The 16,361-nt window shown below is 39.7% G+C and overlaps 1 protein-coding gene across 3 annotated transcripts; it reads right to left on the bottom strand.

The window, feature by feature from the left end:
* Positions 1–1,870: 1,870 nt before the first annotated feature.
* Positions 1,871–16,050, bottom strand: fadsd6 (delta-6 fatty acyl desaturase). 3 transcript variants are annotated; one of them, XM_014170212.3, is made up of 14 exons: positions 15,794–16,034; positions 15,001–15,095; positions 14,600–14,911; positions 9,237–9,347; positions 8,295–8,492; positions 7,965–8,066; positions 7,494–7,619; positions 6,912–6,972; positions 6,707–6,783; positions 6,306–6,403; positions 6,048–6,144; positions 4,899–4,978; positions 4,390–4,515; positions 1,871–4,173 (listed from the first exon to the last, which is right to left on the bottom strand). In XM_014170212.3, exons 3-14 carry the CDS (start codon positions 14,834–14,836, stop codon positions 4,122–4,124), a joined length of 1,365 nt encoding a protein of 454 aa, XP_014025687.1. In that variant the 5' UTR covers positions 14,837–14,911; positions 15,001–15,095; positions 15,794–16,034; the 3' UTR covers positions 1,871–4,121. The 3 variants fall into 3 exon arrangements, with proteins under 3 accessions (XP_014025687.1, XP_014025688.1, NP_001117047.1); XM_014170213.3 differs by lacking the exon at positions 15,001–15,095 and having other exon boundaries at positions 15,794–16,050; NM_001123575.2 differs by having other exon boundaries at positions 3,664–4,173; positions 14,600–15,095; positions 15,794–15,818.
* Positions 16,051–16,361: the final 311 nt, after the last annotated feature.

Raw genomic sequence — 16,361 nt, 5'->3', positions numbered from 1 at the left:
TACAATTGTGTAATAAATATCTTTATAAAACAATTGTTATCCTCATGTCTTGAATCTTAAACTTCTTTTGATATGGTTAATTGATATGGTTTGATATGGTTAATGGTGGTAGCAGAAATGGGAGATACTGTCTGTGTCCGAATACCTATACTAGGGCACTACATACAGTACCAGTCAAAAGTTTGTACACACCTACTCATTCAAGGGTTTTTCTTTATTTTGACTATTTTCTACATTGTAGGATAATAGTGAAGATATCAAAACTATGAAATAACACATATGGAATCATGTAGGAACCCCAAAAAAAGTGTTAAACAACTCAAAATATATTTTAAATTTCAGATTTTACAAAGTAGCCACCCTTTGTCTCATACTGGGTCTCATGCCTCAATGAACTTATCCTATGCAGTAGAGGTAACTTCTGGGTCTTCCTTTCCTGTGGTGGTCCTCATGAGATCCAGTTTCATCATAGCGCTTGATGATTTTGCGACAGCACTTGAAGAAACTTTCAAAGTTCTTGAAATGTTCCGTATTGACTGACCTTCATGTCTTAAAGTAATGATGGACTGTTGTTTCTCTTTGCTTATTTGAGCTGTTCTTGCCATAATATGGACTTGGTAGTTTACCAAATAGGGCTACCTTTTGTATACAAACTGATTGGCTCAACACAACTGATTGGCTGAAACGCATTAAGAAGGAAAGAAATTCCACAAATAAACTTTTAACAAGGCACATCTGCTAATTGAAATGCATTCCAGGTGACTACCTCATGAAGCTGGTTGAGAGAATTCAAAGAGTGTGCAAAGCTGTCATCAAGGCAAAGGGTGGCTACTTTGAAGAATCTTAAATATAAAATATATTTTGATTTGCTTAACACATGATTCCATATGTGTTATTTCATAGTTTTGATGTCTTCACTATTTTCTATAATACAGAAAAACCCTTGAATGTGTAGGTGTGTCCAAACTTTTGACTAGTACTGTATTTAAATATGATATTTCAGTTTCATATTTTATACATTTGCAAAAATGTATAAAAACATGTTTTTGCTTTGTCATTATGGGGTATTGTGTGTAGATTGATGAGGAAAAATTTGAATTTAATAAATTATAGAAAGGGAAAGGGAAGGTAAGGCTGTAAGGTAACAAAATGTGGAACAAGTCAAGGGGTCTGAATACACTGTAATATTTCTGTATTTCATTTTCTATAAATTAGCAAACATTTCTAAAAACATGTTTTCAATATCTCATTATGGGGTATTGTTTGTAGATGGGTGAGAAAAAAATATATATGAATACATTTTGAATTCAGGCTGTAACAGAACAGAATGTGGAATAAGTCAAGGGGTATGAATACTTTCTGAAGGCACAGTATTATACAGTCAATGAACTAAGCAGACCAGAGCCAGCTGCTATAGCATTGGTGCCTATCAGCAGGAAGGCGGGGCTAGTTACCCCTTTATGGTTATGAATGTGTCTCTACCAGTTATTTAGACAATGACTAGCCCAGTTAGCGCTAGTTTATGCTAACTTACTAGCTAGCAACTTCACTAGCAGTAAATACTAGCCATCTAGCTAGTTAGCATAAGCTCCTAGGAGTGCTAACTATCAAACTTACTAACATATTGTCTGATGTAAATTACATCAAAAAAGATAACGTAACTAAATTGCAGATGTACATGTTTCCACTAGTGACTGATAGCTTTACAGTTAATGTTACTTTATAGCCTTTTAGATATTTTACGTCATATAGCTAGATCGCTAGCAACATTTTTAAGAGAGAGCTTTTTAATTGGCATCTCTCCCCCTGTTTTCAGTCATAGGTGGGGACACGGATTACGTGTGAGCAGTGAAGGAGGTGGGCTCATAAGTTGTGCTCCAATTTGACTGGGGATAGCTTTATTTGTGAGCTATGTACATATTAGAATCGTGCAATAACAGAGCATAAGAGAATTGCCACATCAATGTTACACTGAATTAATGACTTGAGTTATTGTTATTAAATATTCAATTCCAATGTTAATGTTATTTTCCATTAAATATTATAATTCTATTAATATATTTTCTTAATGAATTAAAAACAACTATTGAAAACCTTTTGCTCCTGAATGTCATTTTAAATTCTGCTGGGATTTAAAATCTTGCAATATTCAAATCATATTTAGTACAATTGTACATAATGGATTGTAAGGAAAAGGAACAGCAAAGAAAAAACAAAGAACATTAATGAGCAGGTGAGTTAGAAAGAGGGACTTTGCATCAAATTTCCTCATAGTGTGGATATTAATGCTGACATGTGCAACAATGTCCACCCCATAAGACAACTAGACTTAGCTTTTAAGTATTACTTACTAAATCATTTCTAAATAAAACTGATTACATTCATTTGAACACATTTGTGTGAAACCCTATGTCCCATAGTCTTCTATCGGGGTAACTGGCACCCCTGGGGGGGGGGGGGGGGGGGGGAGTTACCCCGGTAAAAAAAACAGCCCTTTTCTAAATACAACATTTCACGAAATAACAAAAAAAGTGTAAATTGTAGCCATTTATTTCACTTTATAGCTTATTCACCTAAGCATGACCTTCATCGACGTACCAATTTGTTTTCCAAACATTTATTTTGTGTGTCAGCAATTTTAGTTACCCCCTAGTACCCTACCTGCGCTTTTATGAGCGCTTTATTAAGCTGTGAGAAGCATATCTCTCCAAATCCTGAGGTCATTGAGTTAGCGAAGTTGGGTTATTTCTGTAGCAAATGAAAATAGACATTTTTATATCAGAAAATGTAGACTATCATACCCATATGTTAAGAACAGACAATGAATATTTTGTGAAATGTTGTTGAAGTTCTGGTTCTGTAAGGATGAGACTGTTTCACTATATCCTTCACCACCTGTTGCCTAGCTAAACTGTCTTGGCTAGAAGCATTCTTCTGAGAAAGCGTAAGGTGTTTATTTTCTTTCAGAAGGCTGTGTATCTTGTCTTACCGTTTATAATCTAAATGCTAAATTGCAGATTTTGCAGAATATATTGTTGTAATCTCCAAAGCGTCCCACCGGTGTATTGGTTTGCTCTTTTTTCAAACTATATTATGGTTTTACATTTTTTTTATATATTTTCTTGTTGGATTCATAGTCTCTCCCCTTTAACTGTTCTAATTGCCAAATGTTTTATAACCTCCGATGATCAGGTATAGTCTGTTAGAGAGGATCAGCTTCGGGCAAAGTGAGGCGTAGAATCACTAATCTACAAATAGCATTCCCTGCTAAATAATAGGTTTAGTGCGATTACGTTTTGTATGCTGCGCCTCCCCTGGTTTAAGAGACCCCCCCACCAAAACACTCACATACACCCAGACATTGGATGACTGATTGGAGACAGCTTGTGTCAATTAAAGAGCATTTCCTAGGATTTTCTGCCTGCAGCAAGCCCAGTGGATAATGCTTGAAATACCATAAAAGAAAACCCCCACAAAAAAAAGACGCCCTACCAACGATGTACATGAACTAAGGCTGTCAAACAATTACATTTTTTTCAATAGAGTTAACTAGCAGGATTTGCTGCAATTAATTGCAAATTCCTAATTTGCTCAAAGTGAGCTGTAATTTAAGATTTTTCATACCAAAAGCTTTTTTCTAAAGTAACAGTTAGCAAAATTAGGTCAACTGAGAAAGCAAACTTTATTTAACCTCAACTTATTTTTACATGGCATTATAGATTTTAGTTGTATACATGATGTCTTTTGGATGTTTTCAGTGTATTCAACTCTTTCAGACAATGCGATTAATCGCGATTAAAAAAAAATGTATGCACTAAAATTAAAAAAGTTAACTGAAGTTAACTGATTAACTCTGACAGCCCTAATATAAACCCTGGATTGTTGCTTTGGATCCCCCATTAGTTCCTGCCAAGGCAGCAGCTACTCTTCCTGGGGTTTATTATGGATTCCCATTAATTCCTGCCAAGGCAGCAGCTACTCTTCCTGGGGTCCAAAAAATGATTAAAACAATTACGTCACAACAAAATACAGCATCTGACACAAACGTCTGGGGAAACTATCTCTGTTCACAGGTAGTTAATATGCGATGGATTAAATCCCGTCCAGAGTCAGGAAGGGATTTATTTATGGAGATATGCATCTAGCCACAGATCCCCTGACTTCTTCAGTGACCTGGAGAAGAACAGAGGTGGATAACAAACAAGGTAAATCACAGGAAACTGAGAGCAGCAGGTATCACCTTATGATGTACAATCTATTCCCAGAGGATAGCGCTTACAAGTATTCATTAAAACATATTTATGTTTTATTTTTAAACTGAGTAGCTATTTGTCTGCAACTATTTCATACCCCTGGATAAGTAGTGGTATATGTGATGTTACCACTTACCTGACAACATCAATGATGGCTTTCTGCAAAGTCTTGACCTGATAGGGAATTCCATGTTTCTCACACAAAGTACGCACCAGAGGAGCCACCAGGTGGTAGTTATGACGGGGCATGGTAGGAAACAGACTGGGAGACAGAGGGGGAGACAGAGAAAGAGAGAGAGTTGGGGGGAGAGAAAGAAAGCAGCAGAAAGAGGGGGGGAGAGAGAGGAGGGAGGGAAGAGGGAGAGAAGAGAAGAGGAGAGAGAGAGCAAAGGGTATCAGAGTTTCTCAGAGAAACCTCAGTTTCTGAGTAGGATTGTATCAATGTTGTATCTCAACACTATTCATAATTCATTAGTACAAGTAATTAGTGCAGTAATTAGTACAAACAACTTAAGTTATATTTAAGATCAAATAAAGCTGAATACTGCCTAAACTATAACATACTTTAGTATCTGAATGACTTTATAAATGACCATATAAATACAGTATATACTGTTTGACAGGTGGGATATTTGTTCCACTTACTGGTGTTCAATCTGAAAGTTGAGGTGTCCACTGAACCAGTCGTTGAAGGTTGACTGTTCAATGTTGCAAGTACCACTCAACTAAGACCACAGAAAGAGACACGTTATAGCACCCTCTACTGGAGAACTATAGATGTGGCATGAGGGAACACACTAAATGTATTGGGTAAAGTGTTATGAAATGTAATGTCATGTAATATTTTAAACTGTACATAACTGTAATAATGTTGCTGGACCCCAGGAAGAGTAGCTGCTGCCTTGGCAGGAACTAATGGGGATCCATAATAAACCCCAGGAAGAGTATCTGCTGCCTTGGCAGGAACTAATGGGGATCCATAATAAACCCCAGGAAGAGTAGCTGCTTCCTTGGCAGGAACTAATGGGGATTCATAATAAACCCCAGGAAGAGTAGCTGCTGCCTTGGCAACAGGAACTAATGGGGATCCATAATAAACCCCAGGAAGAGTATCTGCTGCCTTGGCAGGAACTAATGGGGAGACATAATAAACCCCAGGAAGAGTAGCTGCTGCCTTGGCAGGAACTAATGGGGATCCATAATAAACCCCAGGAAGAGTAGCTGCTTCCTTGGCAGGAACTAAATGGGGAGCCATAATAAACCCCAGGAAGAGTAGCTGCTGCCTTGGCAGGAACTAAATGGGGAGCCATAATAAACCCCAGGAAGAGTAGCTGCTGCCTTGGCAGGAACTAATGGGGATCCATAATAAACCCCAGGAAGAGTAGCTGCTTCCTTGGCAGGAACTAATGGGGATCCATAATAAACCCCAGGAAGAGTAGCTGCTGCCTTGGCAGGAACTAATGGGGATCCATAATAAACCCCAGGAAGAGTAGCTGCTGCCTTGGCAGGAACTAATGGGGATCCATAATAAACCCCAGGAAGAGTAGCTGCTTCCTTGGCAGGAACTAATGGGGATCCATAATAAATACAAATGCAGATTGCACAACCCCAGAAAACACTCCAGGGCCTGTATTCACTAAGCTTCAGTGTAGGAGTGCTGTTACAGGATCAGTTTAGCATTTTAAGATGATAATGAATAGGAATGTAAGGACAGGGGGGACCTGATCCTAGATCAGCACTCCTACTCCAAGACACTGTGTATATGGACCCAGTTGTCTAGTAATGACATGTTACCTGCATGGTGAGCCAATCCTGGTGTCTCTCATGATCTATCTCCATAGGAAGGTGATTCATCTGGGTCACCCATACAAACCAGTGGCTTTCCAAAAACCTATATACAGTACAATATTCACAATACAATTATTCAGCCACAATATTATGTTACATTATTACATCAAGCACAGCATTGAGCTGTTTTCTAATACTGTAGATAGTTTGAATACAGTGAATGAATGAGTTAATCTTTGAGCTCCCTCTCAGTTCATACTTTACCTGACGAAGGTGATCAATGCTACTGAGCCAAAGAAACCAAAGAAGGGATAGTAAGAGCAGAAGAAGCGAAGGTAGAAAGTCATCGACCACGCCAGATCCTTCACAGGAGACAAAGATTGGTATTATGGCCAGACATTATCACATCCGGGGTTCCTAGCAAAGCAACAATTATCACTGTTGATTAGGAAGTTGGTAATTTCTGATAGTAGTCAGTGTGTTGTTGGTGGTGCAATATTATTTCTTGCTAGCTTTAGTGAGCAACAAACAAGGATTTAGTGCCCCCAGGTGTTAGCATAGTCATATAATTACAGGTGTGTCTCTCTCTCTCTCTCATGGAAGCCTTATGTTCCACATAGGAAGGAAGAGGATTAAGTCTAAATTTAATTGGTATGATATCTCACCACCCAGTTCCGTTGTGAAAACATGGTCTGGAATATCTGGATGGTGAAAAACACTGGAATAAGTAGTGGAGGTCCAACTGAAAGACAGAAGGAAAATATTGGTATTACATACATACATCAGTTGTCTGTCTTTTACTTGTATGTGTTCAATGGAAGTTGATGTGATTTATATACAGAAATCCATGAAACTTGTTCAGAGACTTACTGAGGAAGAAGTACTGGTGTTGGTGATGGTAGGGCATGTACTTCAACTTCTTTATACCATACTGCAATAGACAGAGACAAGGAGTCAGATGGATCTTACACAGAAACACTAATACCGTTTTAACACTACTGAGCCAAACTGTTACATGGATATCATTACATGGTTATTTCATGAATATTACATTAATCTAATGAACTATTACATGGATATTTGAATATTACATTGATATTATTACATGGTTATTTCATGAATATTACATTAAATTAATGAACTATTACATGGATATTTGAATATTACATTGATATTATTACATGGTTATTTCATGAATATTACATTAAATTAATGAACTATTACATGGATATTTGAATATTATATTGATATTATTACATGGTTATTTCATGAATATTACATTAAATTAATGAACTATTACATGGATATTTGAATATTACATGAATATCATTACATTAATATTTAGATTATTATTCAAATATGACATGGAGTCAGATGGGTCATAAAGCACTAAGGTTGTTGTTTCAATTCCAGCAAGGATCACATACACAAATATAATATAGTGATAACTACCTCTACAGGCTGCTTGTCTCCCAGGACGAAAACATGCAGCATATTAACATCAGGATCTTTACTCAACACGTTGGGTTTAGCGTGGTGCTGGAAGTGACGATGGTTCCACCAGTTAGCAGAGGCACCCTGGAAACACACAGCTAATGTTACTTATTAATGGTACACACAATTACACTTACTGTAACTTACAATTGTTGGACACTACACGAAATAAGGCTAATGTATAGCAGTGAACTTGAAAATGTAACACTGCTCTGGTGAATGTAGGAAAGTGAAAGGGACAGTTTCCTGAACAAAGATTTAACATAGTCCTGGAGTAAAATGTCATTTCAAAGGAGATCATCCATTGAGAATGGTTTTCAGTCCAGGACTGGGTTTAAACTGTGTCCGGTTAACTTATCCAAAGAGTAGCAGAAGATCAGCCTAAAGAAACAGTAATGTCAAATGTCCAACCATTGTCCAGTAGCCTACCTTTAGGTGTCCAATGACAAACTTGTGCAGTACGTGATTCCAGCTGGATTTCTTGCAGACTGACAGGTGGCCGTAGTCATGCTGCAGCCAGCCAGCCTGGGACTGAGAGGGAAAAAGAAAGGCAGATTTTGAACGGTGTCTGAAAGGTGGTTCGGTAACCCTATGGCTAACCTAAACCCTCACCGTAACCTAACCTCACCACCCCTAAACTTAATCCTAACCCGAACCTAATCCTCTAATTCTAACCTTAATCCTAAACCTAACCCTAACCTTAGATCCCTATGCCTGTCAAATATCTTCTTGTACTCCCTAATAATACTGTAATGGTACCTGAGACGTGGCCAGCATGAGGGAACAGAGCAGTGTGAGGCTCCAGCTGGTCCCCCAGACCCAGAGCAGGCCCAAAGCCAGGGCCTCTAGTAGCAGGATGTGGCCCAGGTAGAGGCTGAAGAACAGGGGGCGGGCACGGAGCAAACCCTCCCTCTCCACACGGTTGCGCAAGGCCTGGAAATCCTGCACCAGTACTGCCTGTATGGGTTAGAGGTCATCAATAATCAATACAGACGTATGAAGTCTATCTCAATGAATCTGTCCTTGATTTCAGGAGGCGAGGAGATAGCAGAAAGACAAACTGTGATAGAGCCAGTAGATGAACCAAGAGGATGGATGATGATGAAAGAAAGATGAGAATTGAGGGAGTGGAGGAGGAGGACAGGAGGGGGATGAGGACAGTGTAAATTGAGAAGAGAAACCTGAAGAAGAAGAAGAGATGATGGGTAAGGAAATAAGAGTAACAGAAAGATGTAAGACTCCTGAATAGGTAAACAGACCGAGCGGGCAGCAGGGCATCTGGGCACATAGACAGGCTGGTATAATGTGCCCTAGTTATAGGGGCATCTGGGCACATAGACAGGCTGGTATAATGTGCCCTAGTTATAGTAGATGACACACTACTTTTCTAGGAGGTAAATCTCGTCTTGAAATATCTCCATCCACATCACACCTGCTCTTACCACACTCTGACACATTATAGAAAGTAACATTCTGCACAGCATTCTGTCTGAGAAGCATGGAATTCCCTATCAGCCAGAGAAAGACAGGCCTCACATTGGTCCCTGGGTCCCTACCTAAACCTACAGTATGTTAGAGTGGGCGTGGGGCTATGTCAGAGGGAGAGACGCTCTAGGCTTCACATTCTATGTTTCATTATGTAGCCTACAACGATGTATGTTATGTAGAGGGAGAGAGAGAGAGAAAGATGGGGATCCTCACATTTTTCCCATGGTCCTGGCTGGGCTCTGTCGGTGCCAGCTCTCCAATCAGCAACGGCTTCAGAAACTTCCTGACAAAATTAGGATTGGGATGGAATGCGACAAATGCGTCCTACAAATCAGAGATATAGATTAATCTATGTTGCATAATATAAATACATACAAATGTCCTTCTTATGTCTCTCAGTTAATAAAACAAATATTTAAAACAATCACCGTGAGATTAGTTAAGAGGTGATCATGATATTAGGATTCAGCAATGTACAATCCCCTAACAACAAATGTAATATGTCATACAGTCACAATGTACAATCTACTAACAGGGGTTTACCGGGGCTGAAGCCCCTGTGCCCAGGCCGGACGTGGGGGACCCAAGAGGAAGCAAAATAAATAAATAAGGAAATATATATATAAGGAAATATATATATAAGGAAATATTTCCTTATATTATATTATATTATATTATATATATATATATATATATATATATATATATATATATATATATATATATATACAGTGTATATTATATATGTAGTCTTCTCTTGACTGCAACCGCTAACCACAGGAGGATTTGAGTGTAGACAGCATGCTGCTGCCTGGTGCTACTCTGTTAATCGTCAGATGGTGGAAGGACAGAAGGTAGAGGGCCCACGTGAGTAACTTGTGAGGCCCTGCCTTAATTGGGTAACTGATTAATAAAAAATACAAATAAAACAGCATAATAAATGTGGCTGGTCAATTGTATGAGTCAGGGGCCCAAGCCCATAGGGAATCCAAGAGGCAAAAAAAACTTTATATAATTTTTTATCCAATCAATCTCTCAAATTTAGAAATACACCAGAGAGCATAATTTAGCCATTGGGGATCAACAGTTTATTAAAAATAACTGGATTAAGTTTTATCACAAGCACATAAAGGTAACTGCCAAATAAAGGAAACACCAACATAAAGACTCTTAAAGTGAGTTGGACCACCACGAGCTGCCAGAACAGTTTCAATGCGCCTTGGCATAGATTCTACAAGTGGACCTAAATCATGCCAGGAAAATGCACCCCACACCATATTTTTACATTTTACATTTTTAGTAATTTAGCAGACGCTCTTATCCAGAGCGACTTACAGTAGTGAATGCATACATTTCATTTCATACATTTTTTTTTTTTCCTGTGCTGGCCCCCCGTGGGAATCGAACCCACAACCCTGGCGTTGCAAACACCATGCTCTACCAACTGAGCTTGCATCCCTCGTTAACGCAAGTGTTTCCTTTATTTTGGCAGTTACCGGTATGCCTACAGTCTGGTTTGGCCACAGTATGGGCAGCATGTGCACCAAATATACAGCTTGTTGTGTTGTGGCCATAGACATATAATTCATAGAAGTGGTCTTGGAACCTCTTACCCTGGCAATTTGACTTTTAAACTCATGGATACACTAGCAATGGATGCCAGTCCTGACTTGACTGGAAACTGCCACCTATGGATTATATTTCTATGGTTGGTTGCAGCTGTCAGTTTGCGTTTTGCCAATTTCAAAATACAATCGCGGGAAAAATGTACAGTTTGGAAAGCAAATGGCTACTACTGAAAACAGAAGACTAGACAGTCTGTAGAACCAATAAAAACAATGTTTTTTTTTTGTTAACATTAACACTGTTTTTCATAGCTCATCTTGAGATAGGCTACTGCGACAACGAGCGCATCGGCCATCACCGTGAGTAACCTATGGCTTCATCTTCATCATTAGGTGAATCAGTGTGCCACTGGACATTTTATTTGGTTGCCTACTGTAGCTTATGATAGATATATATATATATATATATATGTACAGTTGAAGTCGGAAGTTTACCTACACTTAGGTTGGAGTCACTAAAACTCGTTTTTCAACCACTCCACAAATTTCTTGTAAAGAAACTATAGTTTTGGCAAGTCGGTTAGGACATCTACTTTGTGCATGACACAAGTCATTTTTCCAACAATTGTTTACAGAGAGATTATTTCACTTATAATTCACTGTATCACAATTCCAGTGGGTCAGAAGTTTACATACACTAAGTTGACTGTGCCTTTAAACAGCTTGGAAAATTCCAGAAAATGATGTCATGGCTTTAGAATCTTCTGTTAGGCTAATTGACATCATTTGAGTCAATTGGAGGTGTACCTGTGGATGTATTTCAAGGCCTACCTTCAAACTCAGTGCCTCTTTGCTTGACATCATGGGAAAATCAAAAGAAATCAGCCAAGACCTCAGAAAAACAATTGTAGATCTCCACAAGTCTGGTTCATCCTTGGTAGCAATTTCCAAACTCCTGAAGGTACCACGTTCATCTGTACAAACAATAGTACGCAAGTATAAACACCATGGGACCACGCAGCTATCATACCACTCAGGAAGGAGATGCGCTCTCCTGGAGATGAATGTACTTTGGTGCGAAAAGTGCAAAGCAATCCCAGAACAACAGCAAAGGACCTTGTGAAGATGTTGGAGGAAACAGGCACAAAAGTATCTATATCCACAGTAAAACGAATCCTATATCGACATAACCTGAAAGGCCGCTCAGCAAAGAAGAAGCCCGTGCTCCAAAACCGCTATTAAAAAGCCAGACTACGGTTTGTAACTGCTCATGGGGACAAAGATTATACTTTTTGGAGAAATGTCCTCTGGTCTGATGAAACAAAAATAGAACTGTTTGGCCATAATGACCGTCATTATGTTTGGAGGAAAAAGGGGGAGGATTGCAAGCCGAAGAACACCATCCCAACCGTGAAGCACGGGGGTGGCAGCATCATGTTGTGGGGGTGCTTTGCTGCAGGAGGGACTGGTGCACTTCACAAAATAGATGGCATCATGAGGAACGGAAATTATGTGGATATATTGAAGCAACATCTCAAGACATCAGTCAGGAAGTTAAAGCTTGTTCGCAAATGGGTCTTCCAAATGGACAATGACCCCAAGCATACTTCCAAAGTTGTGGCAAAATGGCTTAAGGACAATAAAGTCAAGGTATTGGAGTGGCCAACACAAAGCTCTGACCTCAATCCTATAGAACATTTGTGGGCAGAACTGAAAAAGCGTGTGCGAGCAAGGAGGCCTACAAACCTACTCAGTTACACCAGCTCTGTCAGGAGGAATGGGCCAAAATTCACCCAACTTATTGTTGGAAGCTTGTGGAAGGCTACCTGAAACGTTTGACCCAAGTTAAACAATTTAAAGGCAATGCTACCAAATACTAATTGAGTGTATGTACAGTGGGGCAAAAAAGTATTTAGTCAGCCACCAATTGTGCAAGTTCTCCCACTTAAAAATATGAGAGAGGCCTGTAATTTTCATCATAGGTACACGTCAACTATGACAGACAAAATGAGAAAAAAAATCCAGAAAATCACATTGTAGGATTTTTTATGAATTTATTTGCAAATTATGGTGGAAAATAAGTATTTGGTCACCTACAAACAAGCAAGATTTCTGGCTCTCACAGACCTGTAACTTCTTCTTTAAGAGGCTCCTCTGTCCTCCACTCGTTACCTGTATTAATGGCACCTGTTTGAACTTGTTATCAGTATAAAAGACACCTGTCCACAACCTCAAACAGACACACTCCAAACTCCACTATGGCCATGACCAAAGAGCTGTCAAAGGACACCAGAAACAAAATTGTAGACCTGCACCAGGCTGGAAGACTGAATCTGCAATAGGTAAGCAGCTTGGTTTGAAGAAATCAACTGTGGGAGCAATTATTAGGAAATGGAAGACATACAAGACCACTGATAATCTCCCTCGATCTGGGGCTGCACGCAAGATCTCACCCCGTGGGGTCAAAATGATCACAAGAACGGTGAGCAAAAATCCCAGAACCACACGGGGGGACCTAGTGAATGACCTGCAGAGAGCTGGGACCAAAGTAACAAAGCCTACCATCAGTAACACACTACGCCGCCAGGGACTCAAATCCTGCAGTGCCAGACGTGTTCCCCTGCTTAAGCCAGTACATGTCCAGGCCCATCTGAAGTTTGCTAGAGAGCATTTGGATGATCCAGAAGAGGATTGGGAGAATGTCATATGAAACCAAAATATAACTTTTTGGTAAAAACTCAACTCGTTGTGTTTGGAGGACAAAGCATGCTGAGTTGCATCCAAAGAACACCATACCTACTGTGAAGAATGGGGGTGGAAACATCATGCTTTGGGGCTGTTTTTCTGCAAAGGGACCAGGACGACTGATCCGTGTAAAGGAAAGAATGAATGGGGCCATGTATCGTGAGATTTTGAGTGAAAACCTCCTTCCATCAGCAAGGGCATTGAAGATGAAACGTGGCTGGGTCTTTCAGCATGACAATGATCCCAAACACACCGCCCGGGCAACGAAGGAGTGGCTTCGCAAGAAGCATTTCAAGGTCCTGGAGTGGCCTAGCCAGTCTCCAGATCTCAACCCCATAGAAAATCTTTGGAGGGAGTTGAAAGTCCGTGTTGCCCAGCGACAGCCCCAAAACATCACTGCTCTAGAGGAGATCTGCATGGAGGAATGGGCCAAAATACCAGCAACAGTGTGTGAAAACCTTGTGAAGACTTACAGAAAACGTTTGACCTGTGTCATTGCCAACAAAGGGTATTTAACAAAGTATTGAGATAAACTTTTGTTATTGACCAAATACTTATTTTCCACCATAATTTGCTAATAAATTCATAAAAAATCCTACAATGTGATTTTCTGGATTTTTTTTCTCTCATTTTGTCTGTCACAGTTGAAGTGTACATATGATGAAAATTACAGGCCTCTCTCATCTTTTTAAGTGGGAGAACTTGCACAATTGGTGGCTGACTAAATACTTTTTTGCCCCACTGTAAACTTCTGACCCACTGGGAATGTGATGAAAGAAATAAAAGCTGAAATAAAATCATTCTCTCTACTATTATTCTGACATTTCACATTCTTAAAATAAAGTGGTGATCCTAACTGACCTAAGACAGGGAATTTGTAATCGGATTAAATGTCAGGAATTGTGAAAAAATGTGTTTAAATGTATTTGGCTAAGGTGTATGCAAACTTCCGACTTCAACTGTGTGTATATATATATATAAAAAACACACACACACAAATGTCCTCCTAATATTGTACAATCTGTGTGTCTCTTCATTGGCCTGGGCTATTGTTTGTTTTCATTCAAGACCAGATTGATCTCAGTTTGTCAGTCAGAGCTATGATTTCTTAATCCAGCCCTGGACATGTCATACAATGATAGGCTACTAAACGTGTCTAAACTTACAACATTACAAACATGTGCATAGGCCTGGATGAAGATCAACAGTCATACTGGAATAGCTTGAGAATATTTCACCAACAACTTCCATAGTTAGGCTACTGACCGTGGCATCTTCTCCAGCAAAGTGACTGATGACCCTGATGCCCCCCGGGTGTCTCTTTGCCCACTGGGTAATATTATAGACCTTCCTGTCGATGACCAACCACTGGTCGCCTCTGTGGGAGTGCCTCTGGACCTCTTCCCAGGTGTAGACTGCACTGCCACCTAGCCCTCCACCGGGCCCACCCCTGTCACCCTTGGCCGGCTCTCCTGAATCATTCTGCTGGCCTCCGCCCCCCATCCTCGGTTCTCTCTGCTCCACTCACACCGTCGCTGTGTCAGCTACGCTCTGTCCAGTCTGTCCAACTGAAGCACACTGAGGACCAGTCAAATGCAACGTACAGAGAGGAAGTCAGGGAATGGAATCAGAATCAGATGATGCTGTCTGAGCCAAGTCACACCTACGTGATGAAATGGTGTGACTCTTCTGCAGGTTGATGTTTATTGGGATGAGTCTCGTCCTGGAGGCAGAACTGGGAGATTTCTGCTAGATGGGCCAGCTGCAAAGTAAGTGAAAATTGGCTATATTGTAAAAATACATGAAAATAAAAATTCACTTTTTGGTCTTAATTTAAGGTTAGGATTCTCAATGTGGTTAAGGTTAGGGCTATATTTGATGACTTTGTGCTGTGCCAGCTAGCGACCATCCTGCAGAGCTGCCTCCAGAACAAGATTCATGACAAAAGAAATCGCTAACCTCCGATTCTTCTGCCAGAGGGAAGATGTTTTCTCAATTAAATTTGGTTAAAATATCGAATGACTAATATCTGAGCATTCTGTGTAGAGTTTCTATTCTAATATGTTGAGCATCGATGCAATTTACCACTTTGTTTATTTGTAACACTATATTAGAATAGAGACAAAGAGCATTGAAATGTTCTCATTAATAAATTACAAAGAAAACAGAGATGCGCCATTGTTTAGGCATGGACTCCTCTTCCGTTCCGCATATGTTTACCGAGTTTTATATGACACACAGTGCAAACCTTTATGAGTGTTTCATTTGAATGTCTGTATATAATGATAGACATGTAGACTATCAAATTATAAAATCGAGTAGTCCATTGGTGTGTCAGCCCTAAAAGAAATACCTAGGCTACATTACATTACATTAAATAAGGCTATATTACTATCAACAATATAACGCAATTATACAATGATGATTCGAATACAGAATGACTAGAATAGATGCACTCACCAATATTCCCAGATGTCCAATCCTCGCGTTCTTTACTTCTCGCTCCTTCTCTTATTCATAAAAATACATGAACTTCATTCTGATCACCAGTCTCGTCATTTATCCAATCAAATCATCAGTCGGCTACTAAAGGTAGGCCTATCTCTCGTTCCATGACGCCCTATAGCTCAATCAGTCATTCACCCGCTCGTTCACTATACAATACCAAGCAGATCATTCGAGGGTCTCTAGTCCAATGGGGTTATTTCAATAGACCCCTGGCATATCTGCAATTGGTTCAAAAAAGCCCTTCAGGTCTGTCAATCATCCACATATTTCAACCAATCAGAACGCTTGGACGCACTCCAGGGCCCCGCCCCTGACACATCAGCTTAGTGCGTGTCTACACGTTGTCTCAAGAAGAAGAAAATGACAGCCCCTTGATGCTTTAGTATGTAGTATTTTATTAGGGGTCTTCCTGGGGTTTGTACAAAACATAAAACATGACATAATACATATTTTGACCTTTATTTAACTAGGCAAGTCAGTTAAGAACAAATTCTTATTTACAATGATGTCCTACCAAAAG

Source organism: Salmo salar, chromosome 23 (genome assembly GCF_965601325.2).
Source record: "Salmo salar chromosome 23, fSalSal1, whole genome shotgun sequence".
Classification (NCBI taxonomy): Eukaryota; Metazoa; Chordata; class Actinopteri; order Salmoniformes; family Salmonidae; genus Salmo; species Salmo salar.
Note: the sequence above shows the minus strand (reverse complement) of the source record. Positions and strands in the feature narration are given on the sequence as shown.

Bases quoted from the DNA above. Each gene is read 5' to 3' on its own strand.
- fadsd6 (XM_014170213.3), bottom strand. From the start codon at position 14,836: ATGGGGGGCGGAGGCCAGCAGAATGATTCAGGAGAGCCGGCCAAGGGT. The intron at 8,067-8,294 runs GTACCATTACAG...TTTCCCTCTCAG, and splicing joins TCATGCTGGCCACGTCTCAG to TCCCAGGCTGGCTGGCTGCA. The intron at 7,620-7,964 runs GTAGGCTACTGG...GTGTGTTTCCAG, and splicing joins TTGTCATTGGACACCTAAAG to GGTGCCTCTGCTAACTGGTG.